The following is a 26,174-nucleotide window of genomic DNA, read 5'->3' as shown; positions in this document are numbered from 1 at the left end:
CTAAGAGTCTCCTGAGAAAGGGAACATGGAGGGAAACTGTTGGAGACCTTGCCTCTCTGACATCTTTACCATCATATTTGACTTATAGCGTGGCTGAACGCAGACCTGTAGGTTGCCATCCCTCCTATCCCAGAATGTTAAAGAGTCTGCTTTATTGCCTTCTAGTCTGTAATGTTACTGTTGAGAAATCTGATATTCTTCTCATTCCCATTTCTTTGTATATGACCCATACTTCCTTCTTTGATGCTTTTTAGGATATACTTCATGACATGTATTCTAAAATGTGACCAAATGTGCCTTTGAATAGGCCTTTTTTCACTCACTGTACCAGGCATTCTGTAGAGTTCTCAATTTGGGAAGGTGTGTCCTTGAATTCTAAAACATTTTCTTTGATTATTCTTCTGATAATCTTGTTTTCTGTGTTCTCTCTCTCTGGAACTCACATTATTTTGACAGTGATTGTGTAAAACAACCTAATTTTTCTGTCCTATTTCTGTCTTTTTTTTTTTTTTTTTAAACTTTGGGAGAGATTTTTCCAACTTTATCTTCCAACCATTCTACTAAATTTTGTTTCTATTTTATTTCTAATTTCCAAGAGCTCCTTTTCTTTTTTCTTTGAATGTTCCTTTGTTAAAGCTTCCTGTTCTTTTTTCATGGAGGTACTATTTACTCTTTTCTCTCTTCAGGGTATCAGTTATGGTTGGGTTTTGGGCTAGAGACTTATTTGCTTATTGATTGTTTCCTCTGAATACTTTTTTTTACCCCTTTTTATCCTTTATTTTTGGTCTTTGTCTTAAAAAATTTTCTCGGCTTTCTATGCATTTTCAAAGGGAAGCATTAAAAAGCTATGGTTTCAAGAAATGGTGCTAAGAAAACTAGATAAAAATATGGGGAAAAATAATGCCTTAATTTACCTTACGCTATGTATAAAATTTCCAGATTGGCCATTTACCTAAATGTAAAAGCTTCTAGAAAAAAAAGAAAGTACCTTCAAGACCTTGGGTGGGCAAAGATTTCTTAGAGAGGACACACAAAAAGGTACTAACTATTTATAAAAGAAAAAGATTTTATAAATTGGACTCCTTCAAAATTAAAAATTTCTGCTCATAAAAAGACACCATTTTTCATACGGACTATATCTCAAGGGAAAAAAAGTAAAAAAAAAAAAAGACACCATGAAGACAATGAAAGGGTAAGCCATAGGCTGTGGGTAAATATTTACTATTATATATATGTATATATCTCATATATAATATATATATCATCTGTACATACATGAATGAATGCATGCCAAAGGACAAAGAACTTGTGTCCAGGATACATAATAAACTCTTAAAAATCAATAATAAAAACAACGTAATTTTTTAAATGGGCAAAAACTTCAAACAGATACTTCATAAGGGAAGATATACAGACAGCCATGCACACAAAAAGGTGTTCAACATCATCAGTCATCAGGAAAATGTAAACTAACACCACAATGAAACAATTTTCATATTCTCTGCAATAGCAAAAATTAAAAAGACTGAAAACACCAAATACTTACTGGCAAGGATATGGAACAACTACAACTCCTATGCATTACTGGTGAGAGTGTAAAATGGTACAAACACTTTGGAAAACTGTCTGGCAATTCTCATGAAGTTAAAAATTCATTTACCCTATGACTTAACAACTCTACTCCCAGGTATTTATCCAAGAAAAATGAAAACATATATCTACCACAAGACACACAGGTTGCTTATAACAGTTTTATTCATAATGGCCAAATCTGCATATAACCCAAATATTCATCAACAGAAGAATGGAAAACAAACTGTGGTATATTCATTTAACCGAATACTACTCAGCAATGAAAAAGAACTACTGACACGTGCAACGTGAATGAATCTCAAAAGCCTTATGTTTAAAGAAGCCAGACACAAAAACACTACATCTGTATGACTGCCTTTATCTGAAATTCAAAAATAGGCAAAATTAATCTATGATAAAGCAGGACAGGTCCAAACAGTGGTAGTAGCTATGACAGTCCAAGACTGAATAGAAGGGGGCAAGAAATGACCTTCTGGGGTGATGCAGATGATTTTTAGCTCAACTGGGGTAAGGGTTACACAGGTATATACTTTTGTCAAAACTCGAATTGTACTTTCATGACCTGTGCGTTTCACTGTATGTAAAAAGGAAAAAGCTAATTGGGAGCTCTGTGTGAGTGGGGCTTTATCAACTGATGGGTTTCACTATAGGAATCTGGGTTGTTCCATCTGAAGGTTTCAAATTGTCAACATCAGCGGATCTTCTTCTTGGCCTGGGAGGTACAGACCAGACTGCCAGTGTTTTGGGGAGCCACGTGGAAGAAGAATCATTCACTATGTAGATTGTCACTTAATCCTCTTGTTTTCAGTACGGTACCCATCTCCCTCAGCTGGGTTCAGTGGCCAAAGTCCAGTCTCAAGTTCAACCTCTAAAAAATTAAATCTCTAGTTTTTTGCATGTGTTAAGGCAGGGATCTGGAGGTCAATTTATTTCTTAAATAGACCTTTAATCAATCCTGCTTTCAACCCCACCTCCACTCTCATATTCAGAGGGTCCTAGTTTCCCTGATTGCTGAACTTTTTGAAGGTTTTACTGTACAAATAAGATCTGCTCTGGTCTTCTCCCATTGCCCACACAGGTTTCAGCTCTCTCTGGTCTGCTAAGTCAGTTACCGCTTGAACATTTGCTTTCCAGCTTCCAAAATTTTGTTGGAGTCTTCATCTCTATTATTCTCTTTGTCTTCAGGGGATATTGCTTTTTATTCTTTTACTATCATTTTGGTTCCAAGAGGTGATAGTGGTAAACAGGTATGGTCATGTACAAAGTTTAATTGGATTCCTCTTATTTACTTTATTAAAATAATGCTAAGTCAAGGTATATGCCAGTTAGAAAGCATGAACTATTTACACTTCCAACCAGCAGCACAAAAATAAAGAATTTTATCTTTGCCAATCTGATAAATGATCATTTGAAATCATAAATTATGTGGCAAAATGTACTTGAATACTTTTTCGCATACTGAGAATATTTTTCATCTTTTTATTGGATTGGCCATTTCTATGTCTTCTTTGGTGAAATACCCGTTTATATTTTCTTTGTACATTTTTCTACTGCCATTTTGCTTCCTTCTGTACTCCCTACCCTCCAATTAAAAAAACAAAAACCCCAAAACAACAAAAAAACACTTTGTTGACTATTTTTGTCCAATTATTCTTCCAAGTATATTTTACCATTTTCAATTTGTGATACTAATTTGGAATTGACATATTTCAGAAATGACACTCCCACCTATTCAACTATAGTTTTATTTCTCTTAGTAAAGATTTATAGTTTTTTCATACAGACCTACACCTTTCTTATTGAGTTTATTCTTAGTTTTGGTTGTTATTATATATGATATTTATATATGTATCCATTTACATATATATTCAAGATTAAATATGTGACTTTTGATTTTAAAAATCCATTTATATGCAGCTCTTCAAAAACAGAAAATAATTTCCTACCATATCTGAACATATTGAGAATTACATGAAATACTCTATCCAAGGATATTAAACCCAACATTTTAATATTTCTTAGACGTACACCTCTTTTCATTCCCCCAAACACAGCCCTAATCTGAGCTGTGTCAATTAGCCGCCATTCCTCCACTTAATTTCCTTTCAGTTCAAGCTGGATACTAACAGAACCACCTTCCTCAAGAATTCCTTTAACTAAAACCCCCTTTCTTTAATACCTAGAATAGCTCTAATTAATAAATTAAAACACCTAATCTAAGACTTCATGGGCTTTTATCAAAGGGCATTTACCTAAACGAGTTGCTGTAATATTTTCACTCAAGTGGATCTCCTTGCCCCACCTTACTTGTGTCATCCCTCTTTCCAATTCAGTTTCACCCAGCTCTTACTCATCTTACCTTTTCTCTTTCTTTCATTTCTTAACATGTATTCATCTCTGCATTGCAGAAATGAAGGAGATCTGAAAGTTTTGTTTATGCTGTATTTTTTTTTTATTTTTGGAGTAACATGAAGAACCTGAAGTAACCCGGTAACTGCTTCCTTATTACTTCACTATGATACAATACTCCAGATTTCTCCGTAGGACTTTGGGAGCCTGAAGACCTGAGACTCCTTCCAAGACACAGTGCATTCTATTTCTTCTAAGAGTGTCAGGGCTTTCCAATGTTTGTAGTGTGGTGGTAGATCCAAGTGCTTCTCAAAGCAGAGAGTAACCAGGCATTCAGATGATAGTTTCTACTCTTACCTCTATTGCTCGAATTACTTTAGAAAGTTCTTTAATAAGATGTCCAGGTCTAACATTGTCTGGAATTTCAAAGGCATGTTCAGATACAAGCTGTATTTGGATTAACAAAGATAAGACAACCAAAGTTACTTACATTTTAAGATGTAAAAACTAATTTACTAAATCAATTTTCAGGTTCTCTAGATTTTACAGACAAGGTCAAATACCCACAAGTCAGGTCTCAGAGCTCATGTGGTTGGTTTCATATCTTCTAAGGAGATCCTTATTAACTCATAAAATCCTCTTACCTTGAGTTAAAAATGGACTTGTCTTACTGTAAATTTTGTTCTATATGGACTCTACACCTCAAAGCCTACTGTAATTCTAACTACTGCTATAATTAGTAGAGAAACTAACTAAATTTAATTCATAATACGTAAGGATCTGTAAGGGGGAACACAGGCACTAAAATAGTCCTAGTTTCTCATGAGAAATCTAATACGCCAAGTTTTTTTCTTTTCACATTGAAAGCGAAATAGGGAAAAGATCCCATTCACAGGAAAGAGGAATTAATTGGTGAGTTACCATATCTACTGAACTGCAAACTGCTGTCATTACTTATTATGTCTATTTCCAAATATTAATCTGTACATCTAAGAAAGTTTTGACCTTTTAGGCACGCTTAACGTACTAATTGTTACTTCTGCTTTACATCCTCTCCTTGGTTTAGCATAATTTGTTAAAACAAACTAATGACATCAAGATACAGTTGAGTACTTTACGAGTGTTGACTCATAAATCCTTTCAACGACACTCTGACAGAGATACTATTAGGACTCTCACTTTACAGTTGAGGGCCTCAAGCACAGGTTAGCGGTTTATTAGCCGCATTGCTAAGGCTTGAATCCAAGCCTCTGACTCCAGAGTTCACGCTCTAAGCCACTATGCTAAGCTACCTCTCATCTTAGAGCAAGGTGGACAGTTAACTGCAAACATCATGCTTTTAAAAGTGAACTTCAAATGCAATGAATTAACAGTATGTATTATTTGATGAGTTTTACTGTGCATCAAAATCACCTACAAAGTCTGTTAAAAACAGAGGTTCAGATCCTATCCCAGATCAATTAAATCAGAATCTCTCGGGAAAGAAGCAGGGAGTTTATTTTTAAAAAACTCTAAAGGCAATTTTGATAAACAGACAAGTTTGAGAACAACTTGTCTACAGCCTTCAGAAGGAAAAGAATGACATGGTTTTTGCAACATACCCTTTATTTTGTTTTTATCTTTTTATATACTATATACTTTTGTAATCTGTTTATGCCTTTACTTGTCATTTAGATGATGACATCTTTGACATTGGAAGACATGATTTTTATTTTCCTGAATGCTTCCACAGTGCCCTTACTCTTAATGGATATGCAGCAATGATAATAACGTGAAAGGGAGCATAAAATTATTGGGAGGGTAACCTATTAATTACTGTCTCCCAATATCTTTTAAGAGGGGGATTTTTATTTCAGGTAGACATTTGAGAAATTAGCATGGGAATGTATTTTCATCAGCTCAACTATTTATCATTTATTAAAACATTGTATGTAAAGTTCCAGGAAGGAAATGAAGATTAGAAAGTCCCTGTTTTTCAAGAGCTTATAAACTTAGACAAGAGGACATGGACACATTACTTTATGGACATTAGTTTTAAGCCCACTGGACAAGAGATATGCTACGGACGCATAAGGAAAGGACATACTGCTTCCAAATGGAGACCTGGGATGACCTCTTAGAGGTGGTGGGATTCAAATGCAAACTAGACCACATTTTAGGGAAAAATGGAAGTCTCCTGCTTGAACCCTGACCTCTCTTTTCCTTCGTTCTTACATAAGACTAGCAGAGGCATAACAGCATAGGCTTTGCAAACGCAGAGACTGAGCTTTAATCCTAGCTCCACCAGTTGTCTTGGGCAAGTTCTTAAGCTCTGAACCTCAGCTTCCCCATATGTAAAATGGGGATACCAAGAGTACCCCAACCTCATATAGTTGTTTTGAAGAGTAAATGAGTTTATGGATATAACAACTAAGCACAGTGGTTAGCACACTATGTGAGCTCAAAGTTATATATTATTCTTCTATATCTACATGTTCATTTCTTAGTCAATATCCTAGATATACTCAACTTTACTTTCTTTTTGAGGTTAAAAGAAATACCAAGGTACTTCATTCTCATAAATATAAACATAAACCAGCACATTTGTATATACTGTCCAATAAAATGCAGGTTGTACTTAAAGCATGATTTCCATTCCTTCTACTACTCCAAAATAACATAAGGACTCTGTTTTCCTGACCTTGCCATGTAAAAATTAACAATTAATTCACCAAAGACAACTACTTACTTCTTTTTTCATCCATAATTTTAAAGCAGTATGCAGCGCTTTCACTCCCTGTACTAGGTAAGTCTGAGGCTGGAAACCATCTTCTCTCAGTTCTGTGGCAATGAAGTTGAGGGGGAAAAGAGTTAGTGCTCTGCGACAAAGGGATTAACTTTAGGTTTTGAGTAACCACCAAAGAGCAAACAAGTTAATGGAGAAATAATAAACAATCAGTTGAAAAGGTGAGAAAGAAAAAGAAACAGTATTACATTAAATGTAGTTGTACTAAATGCTCCAGTTAAAAGAAAGCTCACACACGTAAGGCTGAGTGAACGACAGGCCACAAGAGGATCAGCAGGAATCTACTCACAACAAGTCTAAGAATGGACACAATTAAACTAGTTTAGTGAGCGACACGGTGATAAAACTGAAGAAAAGGATTTCACAAAAGTCAGGATGGTGGTTCTCTCTTGAAGGGAAGGAGTAGGGTGCAATGGGAAAAATAACTGGGCCTCTCTAAGGTAGCAGCAAGGCTGTTTTTGCTTACTTTGGGTAGAGCTGACCTGAGTGACAGCTGTGCAGTTCTTTCAACTGTACGAGAGAGTATGTGTATGCAGTGTGTGACCTACACAACTGACTATGGGCATGACATACTACGTTATTGTAAAGGCAAATACACATACACACATACAAATGTCTCTTTTGGGCTTTAAAACCAAATTGATTACCTAAAACTCATGCAAAATATATTAGATGTGGTCTTAAATTCAGGTAAGGTGAAACAAAAGCAAAAGATCTCACTTCTGCTCAGTGTTTAATTTACTTACATGAACCCAAAATTGGTTCACTGTTTTATTATTACTAACACTAAACACAGTTAAGAGTTTCATATAATCCACACTTATTTAACCCATCATATAAACCTCATTAACAGCCTGAGCTGGAAGATAACAGGCCATAGTAGAAAGTTAAAGGGTCAGGAATAAAAAAACAACATAATGCGGGGTAACAAGACCACCATTCCTGCTTCCAGGATGAATCCTAAGACAATGGCAATTGGTATAGTGGTCATCTGGCTCTAGCCTTAGTGGGACTGGACTGACTCACTAATATTGCCAGGTAGCCTGTACTGATATAGATGACAAAATGGAAACATTTTAAAACCTCACCTACAAATATCCTTTTACAGTAATCGGGTTTTTTTTTAGGTTTTTAATGTATAGGTTCATGTTTTCAGTGAGACCTCAATATTTCTGAACTCTCAATGGTCTAAAACAAAGGTTAAATCGTTATTTTAAGACTGAACAATTTGCTGCTTGTGGCTGCAAGGGGAACAGCAAGAGTTTGTCTTTTAGATAAATTTTTAATTTGTTCTAAAAAGTCGACTGATGAGCCCCTCTTAGACATTAAGGAAAAAGCATTACCCCAGGTGTGTATGTATGTCAGTGTGTGTGTGTGTGTGTGTGTGTGTGTGTGTGTGTGTGTGTGTGTGTGTGTGTGTGTGTGTGTGTGTGTGTGTGTGTGTACGTGTATGTGTTAGTGAGAAGAGAAAGATGGAAAAAGTGCTCTGAATTTTCTGAATATTGAATTGCCAATCTCTTACCTGGAGAGTTCAGTAATTGGGTTTTATTTCCAGAAAATAAGGACATTTGTAAGTGTTTTTATAAGTGTTCCTATTTTCCCAGGCTTCTACTCGAATAGGGGACTATGAAATTTACTGTCCAGTATTTTACTGAAAATCATATATTGCAACTCTATGGATCTACTGTGACATCCCTGAAGCCAAGAAAAATACCCGAGAGCACTATTCCTCCCCATCCACGGGATCCCACCTCCATCCTGTACAGCTGCACCACTGTCAAGACACCTACCTCTACACAGTGCTACAAGGTGTGAGACGGGGTTCTACTGCTCTTTCCTTCCAAAGAAAGTGAGCTTTCCCCAGCCCCCCTTTTAAGGAAAGAAACCATAAATGATTTTTATCATTTAATTCTGTGCATGCCATCCTGGGAAATAAGTTATTGGTAGTTTTTTTTCCTTTTACCTTTTCTTCTTGTGTAACATTTAAATGGGGAAGACCCCCAAATGTTTAGACTAGACTTTATTGTTTGATCTGCTTATATCTCTTCTTCTGGGAGTTAATTATAATAGTAGCACTGGGACTTCCCTGGTGGTGCAGTGGTTAAGAATCCGCCTGCCAGTGCAGGAGACACGGGTTCGAGCCCTGGTCTGGGAAGATCCCACATGCCGTGGAACAACTAAGCCCGTGTGCCACAACTACTGAGCCTGTGCTCTAGAGCCCACGAGCCACAACTACTGAGCCTGCATGCCACAACTACTGAAGCCCCCGTGCCTAGAGCCCGTGATCCACAACAAGAGAAGCCACCGCAATGAGAGCCCGCGCACCGCAACAAAGAGTAGCCCTCACTTGCCGTAACTAGAGAAAGCCCGCGTGCAGCAACGAGACCCAACGCAGCCAATAAATAAATAAATTAAATTATTAAAAAATATAGTAGCACTACTGGCAAACTGACTAGGAAAGTTAGACAACACAAAAACCAGATGGACTGTATTTTCATGGGCATAAGTGCACAAAAAGCAAAAAATAGATAAAAGTGGAAGTTACAGTGAGTCTCCAACTTGACTGCTCAAAGATTATTAAACCAGTAATAAAACATCAAAATCTGAAATTCCACATAAAAGAGGTGGTACCTTGCAAGTTTAAAGGGATATATTTCCCACCTCCCTTGAAAAGAACCATTTTTCTTCAACTATAGATGCATAGCCTGACACTAGCTGGTTTGTGCCAACAGGTGCCTTATACTGGCCACATAATGGTCATAATGGTAATGGCACAGACACCACCTGATTCACTCAGGACATGAAAATTATTCCCTCGATTTTTTAAAAGCAAATGTTTGGGAACAAATACTAGGTAACAGTCCCTTGGCTTCAACTGCATTTTTGTTAGTGAGGCACTTTTACGTGCCTGATACTGTGTGCAGATGACTAAAGTCCCAGTGAAAGGAACATTTTTCAATATTACCTATGTGGTTCTGATGCAGCTCTTCATATATCTGATTTTTATGCCTAAGGACTAGAGATTTTCTAATTTGCTAAAAAGGTTCTGAACAGAGGAAAATAATGCATTTAAAAAACAAAATAGGGGGCTTCCCTGGTGGTGTGGTGGTTGAGAGTCCGCCTGCCGATGCAGGGGACACGGGTTCGTGCCCCGGTCCGGGAAGATCCCACATGCCGCGGAGCGGCTGGGCCCGTGAGCCATGGCTGCTGAGCCTGCGCGTCCGGAGCCTGTGCTCCGCAACGGGAGAGGCCGCAACAGTGAGAGGCCCGCATACCACCAAAAAAAAAACAAAAACAAAAAACAAAATAGGGACAATAGCCACACCACATTTTAAAAAGAACCTCTCTTTCTATGAGTGGCTTTTAGTGAATTTAGAAGTATCATGCATCATATGAAACAACAAAATGTACAGATTATTTATTACCTTTTAGGGTCTCCAGCAAGTTTTTGGCTACAAACCAACATATGGCTTCAAAGAAAGGGAATTTGAAAAGATCTGGTGTTTTTAGCCTTTTTTCCATCTCATAACACCTAAATAAATAAGAGTTGAAGAAATTTAATATTAATATTAGCATTTCAAAGTTAAATGCAGACAATCAACTTAACTAAAATAAGCAGCCCACGACGTATAAGACCAATCGAGTAGTGCACATCGCTCAACACCACCACCACACGTGGGTAAGACTGAGCTGTGATCTTACTCAGGTCCGCCCTTAACAGATTTGACAGGATACTGAAGAATTTACAGTGGGCTTCAAAAAGATCACCCCTTGGGATCTGTAGCCTAGTTTTAACAGAAGGAATTTTACAAGGGTTCCACTATAATAAACAGAACGATGTGTTTAGAAACCGGCTGCCTGTGCTGGACAGCACTGCAACACCCTCTCACGGCATTTTCTTTAGGCTCTACTAAGCATTCAAGCTCAGGACCACACTTGGCAAGGGTCAAGGTGAGAAGACCTGTGAGAAACCACAGCTCGCCACAGGGTGAGTCTTCCGTGGGAGTCTTTGCAGCAGTCCACACAGCCAGGAGCCGTCTTTCCCCAGGGACAGCTCAGGTATAAAGAAACAAGATTCGTACTTGGCAAGTGTGGGAGCTGCCCTAGCTTAAAGCTGCATACCCCCCATAAGAGCCAGAATCTCTTGTAATAACTCCACAGATGCATGGCTTCCGGGGCTCCCCAGGGGCAGGCCAAGTTATAACAGTCACACTCAGGAAAGCCCAAAGACATGGCTTCCTACTAGGTATTTCTAGTTCTGCCAGTACTGATGCGGTTTATCAATCAGGAATCATTTTACCATAAGCAATGTTGCCTTGTAACAGTCTTCTCTCATTAGGCTACCAGGGGAAGTTATTACCCAAAGGTCAAATTCTCATGCAGAAGGGGAAATAGCTGTTAATCCTTTACCACAGCAAAATTAAAGCAGGTGTTTTGACAACGATCCTAACTTAGGGTTGCTCTGCCCCAGCAGCATATGTCACACCTGAGTCTGACTGGTTTTAGTTCAATTCCCTCACTGTAAAAATAGCCAAAGGAGAGCCTATCCATTTCTACAAAAGTCTGAAATTTGGGGAGATACCTAATCTCAAATTGAATAAACTATTCTTTTTGTTTTAGATTAGAAAAGCATCAAGGTGTTCTCCTGTCAAAATCTTAGGACAATACTTTTGTTAAAAGTTCCTAATAATTTCTCAGGGCCTATCTCCATGAGATCTCAATTAAGTATGTTGCTGAATTTTTTTTTTTTGACTTTTAGAACTAAGTCCTATTTAAGAAAGGACAAAAGATCCTTTAAATACTGATGACACAAACCTGAGCTGCATGCCAATGTTAAGGTTGTGCAGAAAGTTCCCCCCAAAAGCCATACAGTCCTGAGAAGTGAGCACAGCATGAATCCACCCTGAAATGGTTAAAAGTATATAAATCAGTGATTTTTCAATATTCAAACCACACAAATGTGATATATACCTATTTTAAGAAACACAAAATATCAAAATCAGTTTACCTCATACTTCAGTGCTAGAGAAGCTAATGTCTATTACCATCTAGAGGTTCAATGATTCAAATATGTATTAAATGCCTATTATATGCCAGCCTCTGTGCTGTGTTTAAGATAAATGGATTGACCGAATTAGAGAAAATTACGGTGCAGGATAGGTGAAGGTTTCTGTGGTTGTTGCTGTTTCAGTTTTTTAGCTTAAAAACACAATCTACTTTATATTAAAGATTTTACTCTGAGACAAGTCAAATCTGGTTAGAGTGAGGCAAGCGCGTTTTCATTAAATGAACAACGGGACTGGCTGGACGCTTTGCCTCCCTAGTGTCATCCTGAAACAAGTGTCCTTAGGGACCAAGCAGAGGAGGATCAATGGAACTCAACCTGGGACCTTCCTCTAAGAAAGAAAAAGTACATCACCCACATTTCATTAGGCAGGGTTATGGTCCTATAAATATAAATGCTGGCAATCAAAATGATATTTTCCCACAAAGTCAAAATGTTTTCCCATAAAAATGTTTTCAAAGTGAGGCTCATTTCTGAGATGATGCTAAACTTTTGAAAGAAAGGTCCGTAGACTGAACATAAAGACTTCATATAAACATAAATCAACATACACACATACGTTTGCATGTAAAAGTTGACTGTTAAAATAGACAGATCCCATTTTCCTTATACTTTTCATATTCTGATCCCTCATTGTGCTGTAACACAATATCAAAAAACTCCGCCCAAGACTGGCTTTCAAGTGGTGACCATGTGTGTGCTCAAAGGCCTTGAGCTTGACCCTGAAATCACAAATTTGAAGTCTCTGCTGGCTTCAAATTCTGTAGATCAGTGGTCCTCAATGGAGGCAGTACCACCTGTAGAGTGTGATCTAGACAGTTTGGTGGGCTTTTTTTGGTCACAGTGATCAGGAGGCACTACTGTCATTTTGCGAGCGGGAGCCAGGGATGCAACATGCAGGACAGTTCCACACAGTAAGAAATTGTCCTCCATTAGTCAGGACTTTCAAATTTCTGCTGGGCATTCAGATAGGTGCAAAATCTGTTATTAACTGTCTGAGCCCAGAAACTATAACTCCATTCATATGAAACAAGGATCTTTTGCATGGTTTTGGCACAATTTTCTAGGAATATAACTAGGTAGCCTGTAAACTGAAGGAAGTGTATCAGTTGCCAACTACCTTGGGGGGGGAAAAAAAATCACACTATCTACGGCAGCAGTTCTTCAAATGTGGTCCCCAGACCAGCAGCACCAGCCTTAGCTGGGAACTTGTTAGAAATGCATATTCTCAGGTCCACCCCAGAGCTACTGAATCAGAACCGCTGGGGTTAAGGCCCAGCACTCTGCGTTTTAATAAGCCCTCCAGGTGATTCTGATGGTCAATGAAGTTTGAGAACCATTAATCCACACCAGAGCTACAGACTTTGAACTACCAATTACACGCCTGTATTGGTTAGCTGGCCTGTGCATCATCCTGACTTCTAATGCTGCTGTGCCTGAGCAGGGACATTGTAAAATGGTGTATTATTATAAATTACTTTTAATTTCCTCTTTATATTCTAATTAGGTCATTACATCAATGGGGGGGAATTACTGGTGCAGGAGGTTATATTAATGATAAATGTGAATTCAAGATTTTTGAAGTGGGCATAACAAAATATCTGTCATAAGAGGGAGCTTTGGGGGGCTTTAAGGGAGGGGCTTTAAGGGAGGAGCTTAGCCCATTCACAGTGAAAGTACTGATACGTATCTAGATTTATAAATTCTGGTAGTTCCAGGCATTGATTCATTCATTTGCTCAACACATACTTCTTATTATATACTCCAGAGGCAAGGTAAGAAAGCAGGGCCTGTAACAGATCCTTGCGAACTGTGTAGCCATTAAGGTCGCCCAAATCAGAAGAACACAATTCTCAAAACCACCGACCTGGAGAGGCCATACCCTGCATTTAGTCACGTCTCAAAATGACAGACCTGATACCTATACTTGAGGCTATAGCTAAGGCTGGTACTCAATCCCTTCCCAGGGTCCCTCAAAACAGACTCATTGCCTCCTAACTGCCCCAGGACAGCTGCCCAGATTCTTACAGCAGGCTTGGGCCTTTGACATCAATGTAGAGCTGGCCAGTTAAAATTAAAGGGAATTTCATCAAAATTTTATGCAAAGGACATTATCAAGAAAATGAAAAGACAACCCACAGAATGGGAGAAAATATTGCAAATCATATATCTGATAAGGGTCTAGTGTACAGAATATATAAAGAATGCTTACAGCTCAACAATAAAAAGACAACCCAACATAAAAATGGGCAAAGCATTTAAATAGACATTTCTCCAGAGAAGATATACAAATGGCCAATAAGAGAAATGCTCAGCATCATTACTCATTAAGGAAATGCAAATTAAAACCACAATGAGATACAAGTACTTCACACCCACTAGAATGACAAAAATAAAAAAAGATAACTACAGTGTTGGTGAGGATGTAGAGAAATCGGAACACCTGTACATTGCTGGTGGGAATGTAAAATGGTGCAGCCACTAGGAAAACAGTTTGGCAGTTCCTCAAAAAGTTAAACATCATTAAACCATATGACCCAGCAATTCCACTACTAGGTATATATAACCAAGGGAAATGAAAACAAACCTGCACACAAAAACTTTCACACAAATGTTCAAAGCAGCACTATTCGTAAGAGCCAAAAAGTGGAAACAACCCAAATGTCCATCAACTGATGAAGGGATAAATGAAATGTGGTACATCCATGCAATGGAATATTATTTGGCCACAAAAGGCAATGAAACACTGACATGGGCTACAACATGGATGAGCCTAGTAAACATGATGCTAACTAAAAGAAGCTAGATACAAAAGGCCACGTATTATATATGAAATGCCCCAAACAGGCAGATCCGCAGAGACTGAAAGCACACTAGTGGTTGCTAGGGGCTCAGAGGGGGGGAAATGTGGAGTGACTGCTAATTGGCATGGGGTTTCTTTTTGAAGTGATGAAATGTTCTGGAATTAGATAGGGGTAGGGTTGCACAGCCCTGTTAATCTACTAAAAACCATTGAATTGTACACTTCAAAAGGGTGAGGATTACGGTAGATGAATTTTTCTAAATAAAAATAAAAGTGAAGGCAGATGACATAAAACACAATGCCAAAACGAGTCCTGACTACAAGAGAAGCCCTCTAAGGCACAAAGAAGTGAGAAGTCCAAGATCAGAATCATCGCTCGGGCTATGCGAAACTACTTTCCAAACACATTAAGGTCAGAGATTTCAATCAAAAGCTGACTCCGTGTGATGAGTATCCACTATGGGGAGCGCGATGGGATTAAAACCTTACCTGTAGGAACAAATAAGGTATGTCCCTGCTTTACCACACATTTGTAGCATTTATCCACCTTATCGCCAAAGAACACTTCACTCTGGGTCACAGATGAACTCCAAGATTCATAGAGTGCCAAATTGTCATCTGTTGGCTTTATCAAATAAAAAACCTTCTCGCCCTAGGAGGAAGTAATCACACTATTTTTGAAAAAGGAAATGCCATTCTAGGATGGCCTATATTGATGTAATTTCCCAATACAATGTTCTAAATTAAATTAGATAATTATCAGATTTTTTTAAGGCTCAAAAAGACATATTTCACATACCTGATCAATAGCTATTGCCCTTAATAAGCATCTTCAAAGGAGCTAAGGCTCCCGTCTCAAATACGACAAGGGGTCAATAAAGCAGGGATGGAGAAATAGTTACGAGAGAGGAGGGTAAAGCATCACAAACATCCTACTGATCTCATTTTCAAGGTAGAGAAGTAAATACATGTTAATAGGCCCCAGGTTACAGAGGGTCATCTCTGCAAACTTTGCCCTTTCTCCTAAGACATACAATAATACAATTATTTTTAAAGATCTGTGAATAAACTTTCTTTAATGAACTAACCCTTTGCTTTCTCACGGAGGAAAGGAAGAGGAGCTCAAGGGCACAGCAACAAACATAGTCCAGAGCATTGCTGATGCACAGGCATGTGATACTGACGAAGATTTGGCTCTAGATCAGCACTGCCCGAAAGAACCTTCTGTGACGATGGAAATGCTCTATATCTGTGCTACCCAATATAGCAGTTATGAGCCCTATGTGGCTACTGAGCACCTGAAATGGGGTAGTGCAAATGCGGAACTGAATTTTAAATTATATTTAATTATTTAAATGTAGCCACATGTGCCGAGTGGCTACTGTACGGAATAGCACAGTTCTAGATAAAGCAAGGTGAATATAAGCTCCTGAGGAGAATTCGTATTTGTATGGGCATTCCTGACTTATCCAACTAGCTGGCTTTAGCCTCACCTTAAGGTCAGAAGCAATTATTACTATAATTTTGCTCCTTCTCAGGTATTAGATTCAGGGATTAACTGCTAACTGACTAGGGGGAAGAAGAAACAAAAAGAGACAAAAGGCTAAAAGAGATTAATTTATAAGATGGGGGCAAAAAAAGGGAATCTATATAAATTAAGAATTCATGGCTCCTCCATTACTTGGGATTAAAAAAAGAAAATCATAATGCTTCTTTAAGTATTTAAAATGATAGCTCCCACTGAAAAAGTACAAAACACTTCCCTCTTTACAAACGTCATTTATAGCAAATGAATATACCCATGGAAAAATAAGACTGTACGTTTTTGTGATTAAGTGAACAAAGAAATACCCCAAGCTTACCCAGAGGACATGGTACCAAACTGAAGTCCCACCAAAGTCAATGTGGAAATCTGTGTAGCTGTCTTGAACTCCCATTAAGCAGTATTTCTGAACAAATGGCTTGGGAAAGACTGAATCATCAGGCCAATAATTTTCCACCCAGGAAAGTTTTCTGGCTATATCAGGAACCTCCACCAATTCAGACATCCTTTAAAAAAACAAACACACACATACACACACACCCACATCATGCAAATTAAAACTTCTTAAAATTTCCTCTCCCATTTCAACCCAAACCAAGAAATTAACTGGAACTCACAGCTAACAGCAATACTTAAAGTCTGAGGGTACCAAAGCAAAATTTACAACACAGCTATATCACTGGACCACTTTAGAAGTCACAGTTACGTTTTTTACTAAAAGAAATTCATCATTTAACTACATTTTAGCTAACACTCAGAAGGCTAAACCAAAACGTCCAGAACTACTCACTTTGTATCTGAAAATTCAAGGCTGATCACATTTAACACTTTTGGTCTGTTAGGATTCATGAAGTATTTAACATAATTGTGAAGTGTCATTTTGCTGTCTGCCTGCCTTGCCACATCAATGACATCTATCACTTTGTCACCACCTGCAGAGAAAAATTATAGTCTTATTATTGCGCTTAAGAATTTCATCAATAGACGCCCTACACAAAAATATTTTAAAGACTATATTTACTTGTATGATAATTAAGTCATCTATAAAAACTGTATAGCCTAGACAAAGATTCTTCCTATACTTTTTAAGTCCAACTGGAACTTTTGAACAAAGGGATGACTTTTGAAAGAAAGAATAAAGCAATTAAGACAGAGCTGCATAATTAACACTGAGTGTAAAAAGTTATATGTTTACAAAGCTTTCTACACACCAATGATTTCTTGTGCAGCTCACGACAAAAATGCATATTACATTGGTAGGTAACAACTGTGCCGCATTCCTCATGCATAAAATAAGGGGACTGACTTTCCCCTTTCACTTCTTTAACACCTAAGATTCTGAGTCCATCATTTTGGGAAACCAATCGGTCATTGGGGAATTAGTGAACAAATTAACCAGGACAAACAATTTCTGCTTGCCTGGTAGTGTCTTCTCTTCTAATATTCTGCTTCAAGAAAAAAATGAGTGGTTAGGAAGCAAAAACCAGTTCATATTAGGGCCTGTGAAATGCGTTCTGAATTGGGATTAATTTACAATTTTCCTATAAAATCATGAGGTATTGCTTGCTCAACACTGCATCACCCTAAAAAGCATAATTAGTTTTACAATGTCCTGTAGGATAAGGTGAAATTCAAAATATGGCAATACTTAATCTGAAATAGGAAACAAGTGACATTTTCTTACTTTAATGTAACTTTATATAAGTTAAGAAAGTATTGCTAAATAGACTATTTTATACTTACGAGGCAAAACAATTCTGTTAACTGAAGCATTCTGCAGTACTAAAAAGTTAGCTATCAAGTACTATGAACGTTTTTCCTACACTTATACTACACTAGCCATTTACTTTACGGTGCTATCCATGTAAACAGGTTTAGGTGAAACCTCAGCCTCATCCTCTAATTTATCAAATAATTCAAAACTAGCTGAATGTGAAGTCAGACAATTTAATTGGATTCCTCAGTGAAACAATTATCAATGTCAACCAATGGATCAATAAAGGGACAAGTTCTCAGATACTTCATGCTCAGGAGATAACATACTCTAAAGAATAGACAGTTTGAGTCAAGATAGATTTGAGATCTAATCCTCAAATAATCTCTGTTTTGTTGACAAGGAATGAGACCTACATAGAGTCAGCTTTATCTCTAAATACCCTGATGCGAATGAAAAAAGTGACTGAAAATGTCAACAATATTGCAACAGGTGAAGGGTCTTCCACCTTGTTTCTTATACCTTTCCGGGCCTCAATATAAAAAATTAGGTCCAGGCATCGTTAAATGGCAGTATCACCAAGTCATCTATATAAAAACAGGTTTGAAAGTGAGCTCCTCTTTTTCACAGCCTTTCTCTAGGCAGCAGGAGGTCACTAAAGCAGGATCCAGAGATCTTGTACCTGAATGCTGCTACAGAGGCCTAGAACCACCCCGATTTCCCAAAGTCTTCTTCCTCAGTCTGCAGCTACCCCTCCATAATAACTGTTCCTAAGCAAGTATCAGGAAATTTTTTTTTTTTTTGCGTTACGCGGGCCTCTCACTGTTGTGGCCTCTCCCGTTGCGGAGCACAGGCTCTGGACGCGCAGGCTCAGCAGCCATGGCTCACGGGCCCAGCCGCTCCGCGGCATGTGGGATCTTCCTGGACCAGGGCGCGAACCTGTGTCCCCTGCATTGGCAGGCGGACTCTCAACCACTGCGCCACCAGGGAAGCCCGTATCAGTAAATTTGATGACAACAACAACAACAAAAGCAGTAGGATGAGGCAGAGTAAATAAAAATATGCAAAATGTTTTTTTCTGTCTTTCTGAATGTAATTCTGCTGAGAAAAAAATAGTTTTCAACATAGATAATACTGAATTTCACTTTTCCTGACCCAGAAACGGAACTAAAGTAACATCTCTTCATTCAACTTTTAGTATTTTTAGGATAATACCAATTTCACTTTTACCATGTTTTCCCAAGTAATTAAAGGAATCAAGTTCGTACCTACATAACGTTCCACGTCCATAACAGAAAAAGTAGGTGGAGGGAGCCTGAGTCCTAGATCATCTAATTTGGGGACCATAATAGGGACTTCAAATCCATGTTTCTCCAGGTATCTTTGTGTCAGCTGGCTGCCATGCATCTTTACAATGATTTCATCGGCACTAAGGAAAGCATAAGAGTAACATGTCATCTCTGTTGATAAGTTCAGTTAAGAAAGATAATCTGGTAATGGGTTAATTCATATACTATATTATTATCTACATCAGTGGTTCTCAACCTATCATACCTAATTCTCCTTTTTATAACAAATGTTTTATAAAGCCCCTTTTAGTATTCTAAAGTAAAAGTCATAGATAATTACTTCAATCTACATATAATTGGAAAAATATATATGTATTATATAAAATGCCTTAACTATAACAAGAGAAAAAACAAATTAGTTTCCAGCAAAATACGTATTTCAATATGTAAATGTTCAGGTAAACAACACTAGAAAATATAACAGAATAATAGGATGCTTACAATCGACTGTAACGAGTGGCTGGATTTAAAAGTAACAAGATCAGAAGCCACTCAACACAAGCTGCATAGAAAACCAGAAGAGCAAAAGGGAGGGGGTACAGTAGAATAAAAGCTGGTTAGGATAAGTAAAAACAGACCAGATTTTATCTGGCTATAAAAGTCTACACAAATATTTGTTAGGCATTGCAAAGTCTCACCGGACACAGAACAATTCACGTTGTCCTGCACACTGGGGGATGACTAGCGTCTGTGGTCCCTACTCTTTGAGACAATGTCCAAATGCCCCAACTGAGAACTCCTGGTTTCAAAGGTCTGCTATCACCAGTATTTAATAAATTTTAACATGCAGTCACCTTAAGCCACTAAAAAGGGTTGCTGAACCTCCAGCTGCCCTCTTTGATGATTAACACGTTCTAGGCATTACACTTAAGTGTGGTTTGTCCCTTTTCACTATCCCCTATCTAACCACAAATCAAAGATCTCTTTAAATGGGGATATTCTAGATTTTATCTTCCAACTGCTCACAGAATGCAGCTGCTATACATTCAAAGTTAAGTGCAACACTTGCATCATAGGTTAAACACAACAGTTTCCATTTATACAGTCAGATCTTAACAGTCTTGATGTCATCTGTAGCCTAGGTGTCAAGGAGAAGACAGGAGAAACTGGGTCTCTGAATTACTGAGCTCAGATCTTCCCACCTTCTCAATAACAGAAGGTCAGTTTAAGGCCTAAAAAAATCAAGACAGACTTTTCTTGGATAGTCTTGTAAGTGGAGGGCTCAGAGCTCCTTCACCTGACTCACTGAGTTCTGTACTGCCTTTTATTTTCCTCATAAGCATCCACAAGTGTTCCTTCTTCCCCAACCTCTGAGAATTTAACAATTCCTTAAACTCCAACCTAAGGGAGAATCTTAAATCACTTGTACTCCTCCATCTTAAATGTCTGGTGCTTTACCTCCCCCCATTGATCAAAAATATGTAGATACAAGTGCTTAAAAATACAGGCACATCATTACTTACAAGAGGAAAAAACTGGACACAAACTAAACATACACCATAGTGGGACGGTTAAGTAAATTACGGGATATATATACATACACACAACACACACACACACAATTGCATACTACACAGCAGTTAAGGAGTGAGGTAAATTTGTGTATACATACAGAAAGATACCTATTAAACATAACAGTAAAAAAAGCAAGTTGCACAACATATGCATAATGTAACCCCATTTTATTTTTTAAAATTAGATGTATATATACATCCATACACCTATACACATAAATGTTTTAAAAGTTATCATTTATGTAAAAAAGGGTCTCAAAAGACTTTGTCTTAAAGTGGGGGGGTCGGGGTAGATAGTTGGAGTTCACTTTATTTTATACACTTCTATATTAATCACATTAAGTATGTATAATTTAGTTAATTATTGTCACCCTGCCACAGTTTTAAATGATGTGGAGGTTTATGGAGTTACATTAAATAAAACCAAAAACCTTTAACTAGTGGTGAGTACAGTGTGGACACTTGTGACCGCCTCTGGAACCTGCTCACATCTGTGTTTAATACTTCGGCCGAGAAGCCACGGGACTCACTGGGCCAGGACTTTTAACACTACACTTTTGGGTTACAAACCTATTTTAAAAAACGAAAGCTAAGGCTCCTCTCCCTGAAAAATTCACATTCACATGTCAACATGTCAACTGTTTACACAATTTTAGGAAACTCACAAGCCTCTCTGAAGCCAGCCCATAGAGCCTGGCTGAAAACTCTGGCCCGGGGCTCCAAATCAATCAATGAAAATAAACAGACATTTCTCCAATGACTTTGAAACTCATAAAGGAGAATATCTGAGAATAAGGCCTTTAATATCACAAAAATCACGTGGCGATCACTGTGTTTCATTTTTTTTTTTTTCTCCCAGTACGTGAGGGAGCCAACAGTAGCTGCTTATCATTTATGTTTCTGTTTAAGGGAGGGGAACGGCCAGGTATCCTAAAGACTATGACAAAATAGGAAGGGTTTTATAGTTACATGATCTAAAATAATTCCATAATAGGCTGCAGGTGATATTGTGATTGAAATTTAAATTGTGCTTCCCCTTTTTAACAAACCTGGATATGATCTCGTGTAAAAAGCCTATTAAGCATTATCACTTTAAATAGATGTCAGGCAGCGAGTAGGAAATGATCTAAATTAGCATGGTTAAATGCTGTAAAATGCTTTTGACATTTGTTCTTTGAGCCACAGATAACTCAAATACTTTCCATTATCTTTAAAAAAAATAAAAAAGCCTAGTCCTGTTGCCACCAGAGGCTAAGCAATGGTTGTGGGGACTTCTGGCAGACGTAGGGTGGAGGCAGATAGGAAAATAACATAAGAAAAAAGCAGAGTATGAAAACAGGTGTAAGAGAGGTGAAGGAGAAAGAGAAGCAGCAGCTGCACAACATAAGGAACGAAGCACAGGAATAAGTGCCTTAGATCAGTGTCTTTCAAACTTTTTGGACTGAGACCTACAGTTAAATACATTTTTACCCAGTAGTCCAGTACACATGCACATAACAAAGTTTCCATGAAACTATGCTTATTTACTCCTATTACTTGCAATGTACCAATATTTTCTACTCTGTTTTATTTTCAAAAAGTAAAAAACTGATTAAGAATAATAATGGCTTGCAACCTGAAGTTTGAACACGCTCCTTTAGATAATGTCACCTTATTGGGTAACATTCTTAAATGTTCTTTGGTCATAACAGGTTTCCTACCTTGGGAAGACTCGAGAACGTAATTCCTTCACAAAAGTTCTAGTTCCAGCCTGCACTGGTTTGGAACCATCATCAATTTCTGTGTAGTCGTGCCTGTGCCAGTTCCTCCTCTTTTTCACTGGATTTTTAGAAGATTAAAAAAAGAAAGCATTTTTGTAACTGGTGGTACTACGTACTTTCTATAATCAATTATAGTCTATATAATCAGAAACAACAATGGTCAAGTACAATAATACATTTTTTAATACATTTCTAAGGCTGAAGAAGTAAAATTTAATGCTGCAATTATAGGCAATTAACTGTGGGTTTTAAAAATTCTTTTTATTTCAAAAATGATTTTAAAATTAAATCAACAAATTCAAATTAGCAGATTGAGCCTTTTATAATATCCACATTTACACATATAAAATCTCACAGTTATTTAAAATCATGATTTTCACTAGAACATTAGGACATGATACGATTTTTATGGATCATCCACATCATCCCCTCAGGACAGGGCCTCTGATCCCACAGCAGAATCTATTTCAACAGCACAGTTCCCTTCTCTGTTATGTCAAGATTTATTCCCAAAATAAGCATGGTTACACTGACACGGAGAATAGCAGGTGACTGCGTCATAGCGAAAGGAGGACAATTAAGATGACAGAATATATAACCTCTGGTCAGATCTAACACTCAGGTCCCGTGATTCTACAGCTCTGGGAGGCTACAATCTTTTTTTTTTTAATTTATTTTTCATTTATTTATTTTTGGCTGCATTGGGTCTTTGTTGCTGTGTGTGGGCTTTCTCTAGCTGCAGCGAGCGGGGGCCACTCTTCGTTGCAGTATGCAGGCTTCTCATTGCGGTGGTTTCTCCTGTTGCAGGGCACGGGCTCTAGGCGCGCAGGCTTCAGTAGTTGTGGCTTGAGGGCTCTAGAGCGCAGGCTCAGTAGTTGTGGCGCATGGGCCTAGTTGCTCCGCGGCATGTGGGATCTTCCGGGACCAGGGCTCGAACCCGTGTCCCCCGCACTGGCAGGCAGATTCTTAACCACTGCGCCACCAGGGAAGCCCCGGAGGCTACAATCTTGAATAAGCAGAGCAACCAAAATCAGGACACTTGGCTTTGACTCCTAGTTTAGTCATAACTTGCTCTGCCACCTCGGGCAAATCTCTTTAACGTGTCTGGGTCCAGTTTCCTCAATGTGGAAATGAAGGGAATGAGTACAGTTTTTCAGACTGTGTTGAGGAACCCTTAATAAAAGGGAAGATGGAGAAGAGGTTGAGGTAGGAGCTCTGGACCTCATTCCTCTTTCCCCCAGAGGGGCACCACCTACATGTCTTTTGTGTGGTATCAATGTAAGATTTCAGTTTTACTGTTTTTTTTCTTTTAAGTTTGAAAATCACTTTTAAGCCTAAAACCTCCATGATTCTGGGAAATGTACTGATGTCTATAACTTACTTAGAATGAATCAAAAAATAAGGTGGATAGACAGTGGGATCGTTACACAGACAGATATGAGATAAAGCAAGTAATATAAAATATTAATAGTGGAATCTAGATGGTGGGTTTAGAGGTACTCGCTGTAAAATTCTTTCAACTTTTCCTGTATGTTTGAAGATTTTCATAATAAAACCTTGGGGGAAGGACACAACTCTATGAGTCTAAGTTATTTCAAATCCTTCACTTTACAAAGATCATAATAATAAAATAATGCTGGATCCTCATATGGATAAGAAGTCACACTAAATAATCAATAGGGGTGGAAATCAGGCTTATTCATATCTAAGAGTCTAAAACAAGATTCTCAAGTAATTTATGGCAGTCAGACCCCCAAGATGGAAGAGAGTAAATCCCGTTTTTTAAAAATGTCACGGAAAAACTGACAATCATTAAGCAACCTTCCTAGAAAATGCCATTAAGGTGTCCTTTGTGTGTTACTATTTTTTTTTTCTCACTTAAAATCAATTCTAAAATTCAAGGGTATTTCATTCCAGGCTTTTTTTTCCCTACAAATATATAGATACATAACCCCATTTTATTTTCAACTGGGATCATAATGTTTATCCTGCTTACCTTTCTTATCATGGGCATTTTCTCCTTATTAAATATTCAAAAACAATTTAAAGGCAGCCTAGAATTTTAAGATGTAAATGTAGATGCATCTTTAAATAAAGATGAAATTAATATTTATATACATAAATCTGTTTCTTGCTATATATTGCAAACCTGCCTCCAGAAAAGTGGTAACTCACTCACATTCTTACCAATATATATGAGCAGCCTATTTGAAAAGCCCCAGGTCAACAGTGGGAGGGAGGGAGGGAAAAAGAGGGAGAAAGAACAGACTGCCTATTTGAAAATAAACAATGATGTTACACTGTTTTAATTTTCATTTTGGCGGAATAGATTAGAATTCAAACAGATTTGGGATTGGACAGCTATAGGTTCAAACTCCAGCTCTGCCAAATAGCTACATGAAAGACCTAGTAAGATAATTTTTCTCACATCAAGGTGTTACAAATATCAAAGGAGATAACATAGGTCTAGTTTTTCTTAGCATAGTGCCTGGGGCAACCAATATGCTGCCAATTACTTCTCTTTTCTTTTAAATGTGCTGACTTGCAGGATTTTAACAGAAGGCTACACTGTCCTCTTGGGCCAACATCCTTAACACATAAAATCAGTCGCTGCAAGAGCTGACTGAATTTCTTAAAGGAAGGAGGCCAGTGAAAGAACATTTTAATAGTGGTCATAGGGAATGGAGAGAGAATTTTGAGTTTAGAGTGCATGTGCCTGAGGAGCACTGAGAATATGTGTTTAAGTATCAGGCTGGTTTTTTTGACACTGGACCTCGAACAGAGTTCTTAATTCCCATTAAGAAGGTAAAGTCTAAATTCACCATATTTATGGATATTAGACTGTCTCAATGGTATCTGTAGTAAGGATTCCTGGGGAGCTCTCAAAGAAACAGGAAATCGTTGGTGGCAAGCAGAAGAGGCTTAAGACCAAAAGGTATGACCCAAATTAGGGGCGAGGGTGAGGGGTGAGGAGCAGTGGAGCCTTAAATCAAGATAAAACAGATTCCTGGATCTTGGGCATTTTCCTAAAGGGTACTTAGAGTTGGACTTTTGCCCAGAAGACAGCCAATGCCTGATCTTATGTTATTCAAGGAAGAGAAGCATATGTAGGGGCAAGTAACAGTCAAGTTTCCCTCTGAAGTGTTGTTATTCAAAGTGCAGGTCATGATCCATTACGGGTTGTGAAATCAATTTAGTGAGCATGACAAGCTTTTAAAAAAATTAAATCATATAGGAAAAAAGAAAATAGAGTGCATTACATTTAGTAGTGTTTTCTTTTCTTTAAGTTTTTTTTTTTTTATGTGGACCACTTTTAAAGTTTTTATTGAATTTGTTACAATATTGCTTCTGTTTTATGCTTTGGTTTTTTGGTTGTGAGGCATGTGGGATCTTAGCTCCCCGACCAGGGATCGAACCCACACCCCCTGCATTGGAAGGTGAAGTCTTAACCACTGGACCGCCAGGGAAGTCCCTGCAACAGTGTTTTAAACACTACATTATTCTGATTCATAGTAACCCCTTTAACATTTCATGGAAATTAAATTCAAATTATTTCATTTTGGGGTTATTTACTTAAATTCTAAATTGAAACTTACATTTTAGTTCTGTTTCCCTTCTTGACATAACAACCCAGTATTATTTATTTCCTCAAAGAATTACACTTGGTCAATAATTACTTCAAGTTATATACTACATACT

General features: G+C 37.8%; 1 protein-coding gene across 1 annotated transcript in view; it reads right to left on the bottom strand.

The window, feature by feature from the left end:
• The window catches only part of KDM7A (lysine demethylase 7A), a gene marked incomplete at its 5' end in the record, with an annotated part of 80,795 nt that overhangs the window by 17,824 nt on the left and 36,797 nt on the right, over positions 1-26,174 (bottom strand). The window contains 9 exons of the mRNA XM_082661514.1: positions 4,300-4,389; positions 6,671-6,762; positions 10,153-10,259; positions 11,543-11,630; positions 15,085-15,247; positions 16,458-16,644; positions 16,929-17,070; positions 19,121-19,281; positions 22,416-22,533. Coding sequence (XP_082517640.1) covers positions 4,300-4,389; positions 6,671-6,762; positions 10,153-10,259; positions 11,543-11,630; positions 15,085-15,247; positions 16,458-16,644; positions 16,929-17,070; positions 19,121-19,281; positions 22,416-22,533 — 1,148 coding nt within the window. The remainder of the gene's footprint in view (positions 1-4,299; positions 4,390-6,670; positions 6,763-10,152; positions 10,260-11,542; positions 11,631-15,084; positions 15,248-16,457; positions 16,645-16,928; positions 17,071-19,120; positions 19,282-22,415; positions 22,534-26,174) is intronic.

The sequence above is a fragment of the Grampus griseus genome (genome assembly GCF_964374135.1).
Source record: "Grampus griseus genome assembly, chromosome: 9".
Classification (NCBI taxonomy): domain Eukaryota; kingdom Metazoa; phylum Chordata; class Mammalia; order Artiodactyla; family Delphinidae; genus Grampus; species Grampus griseus.
The sequence above is the reverse complement of the archived record's forward strand: the minus strand, read 5'-3'. Positions and strand labels throughout refer to the sequence as shown.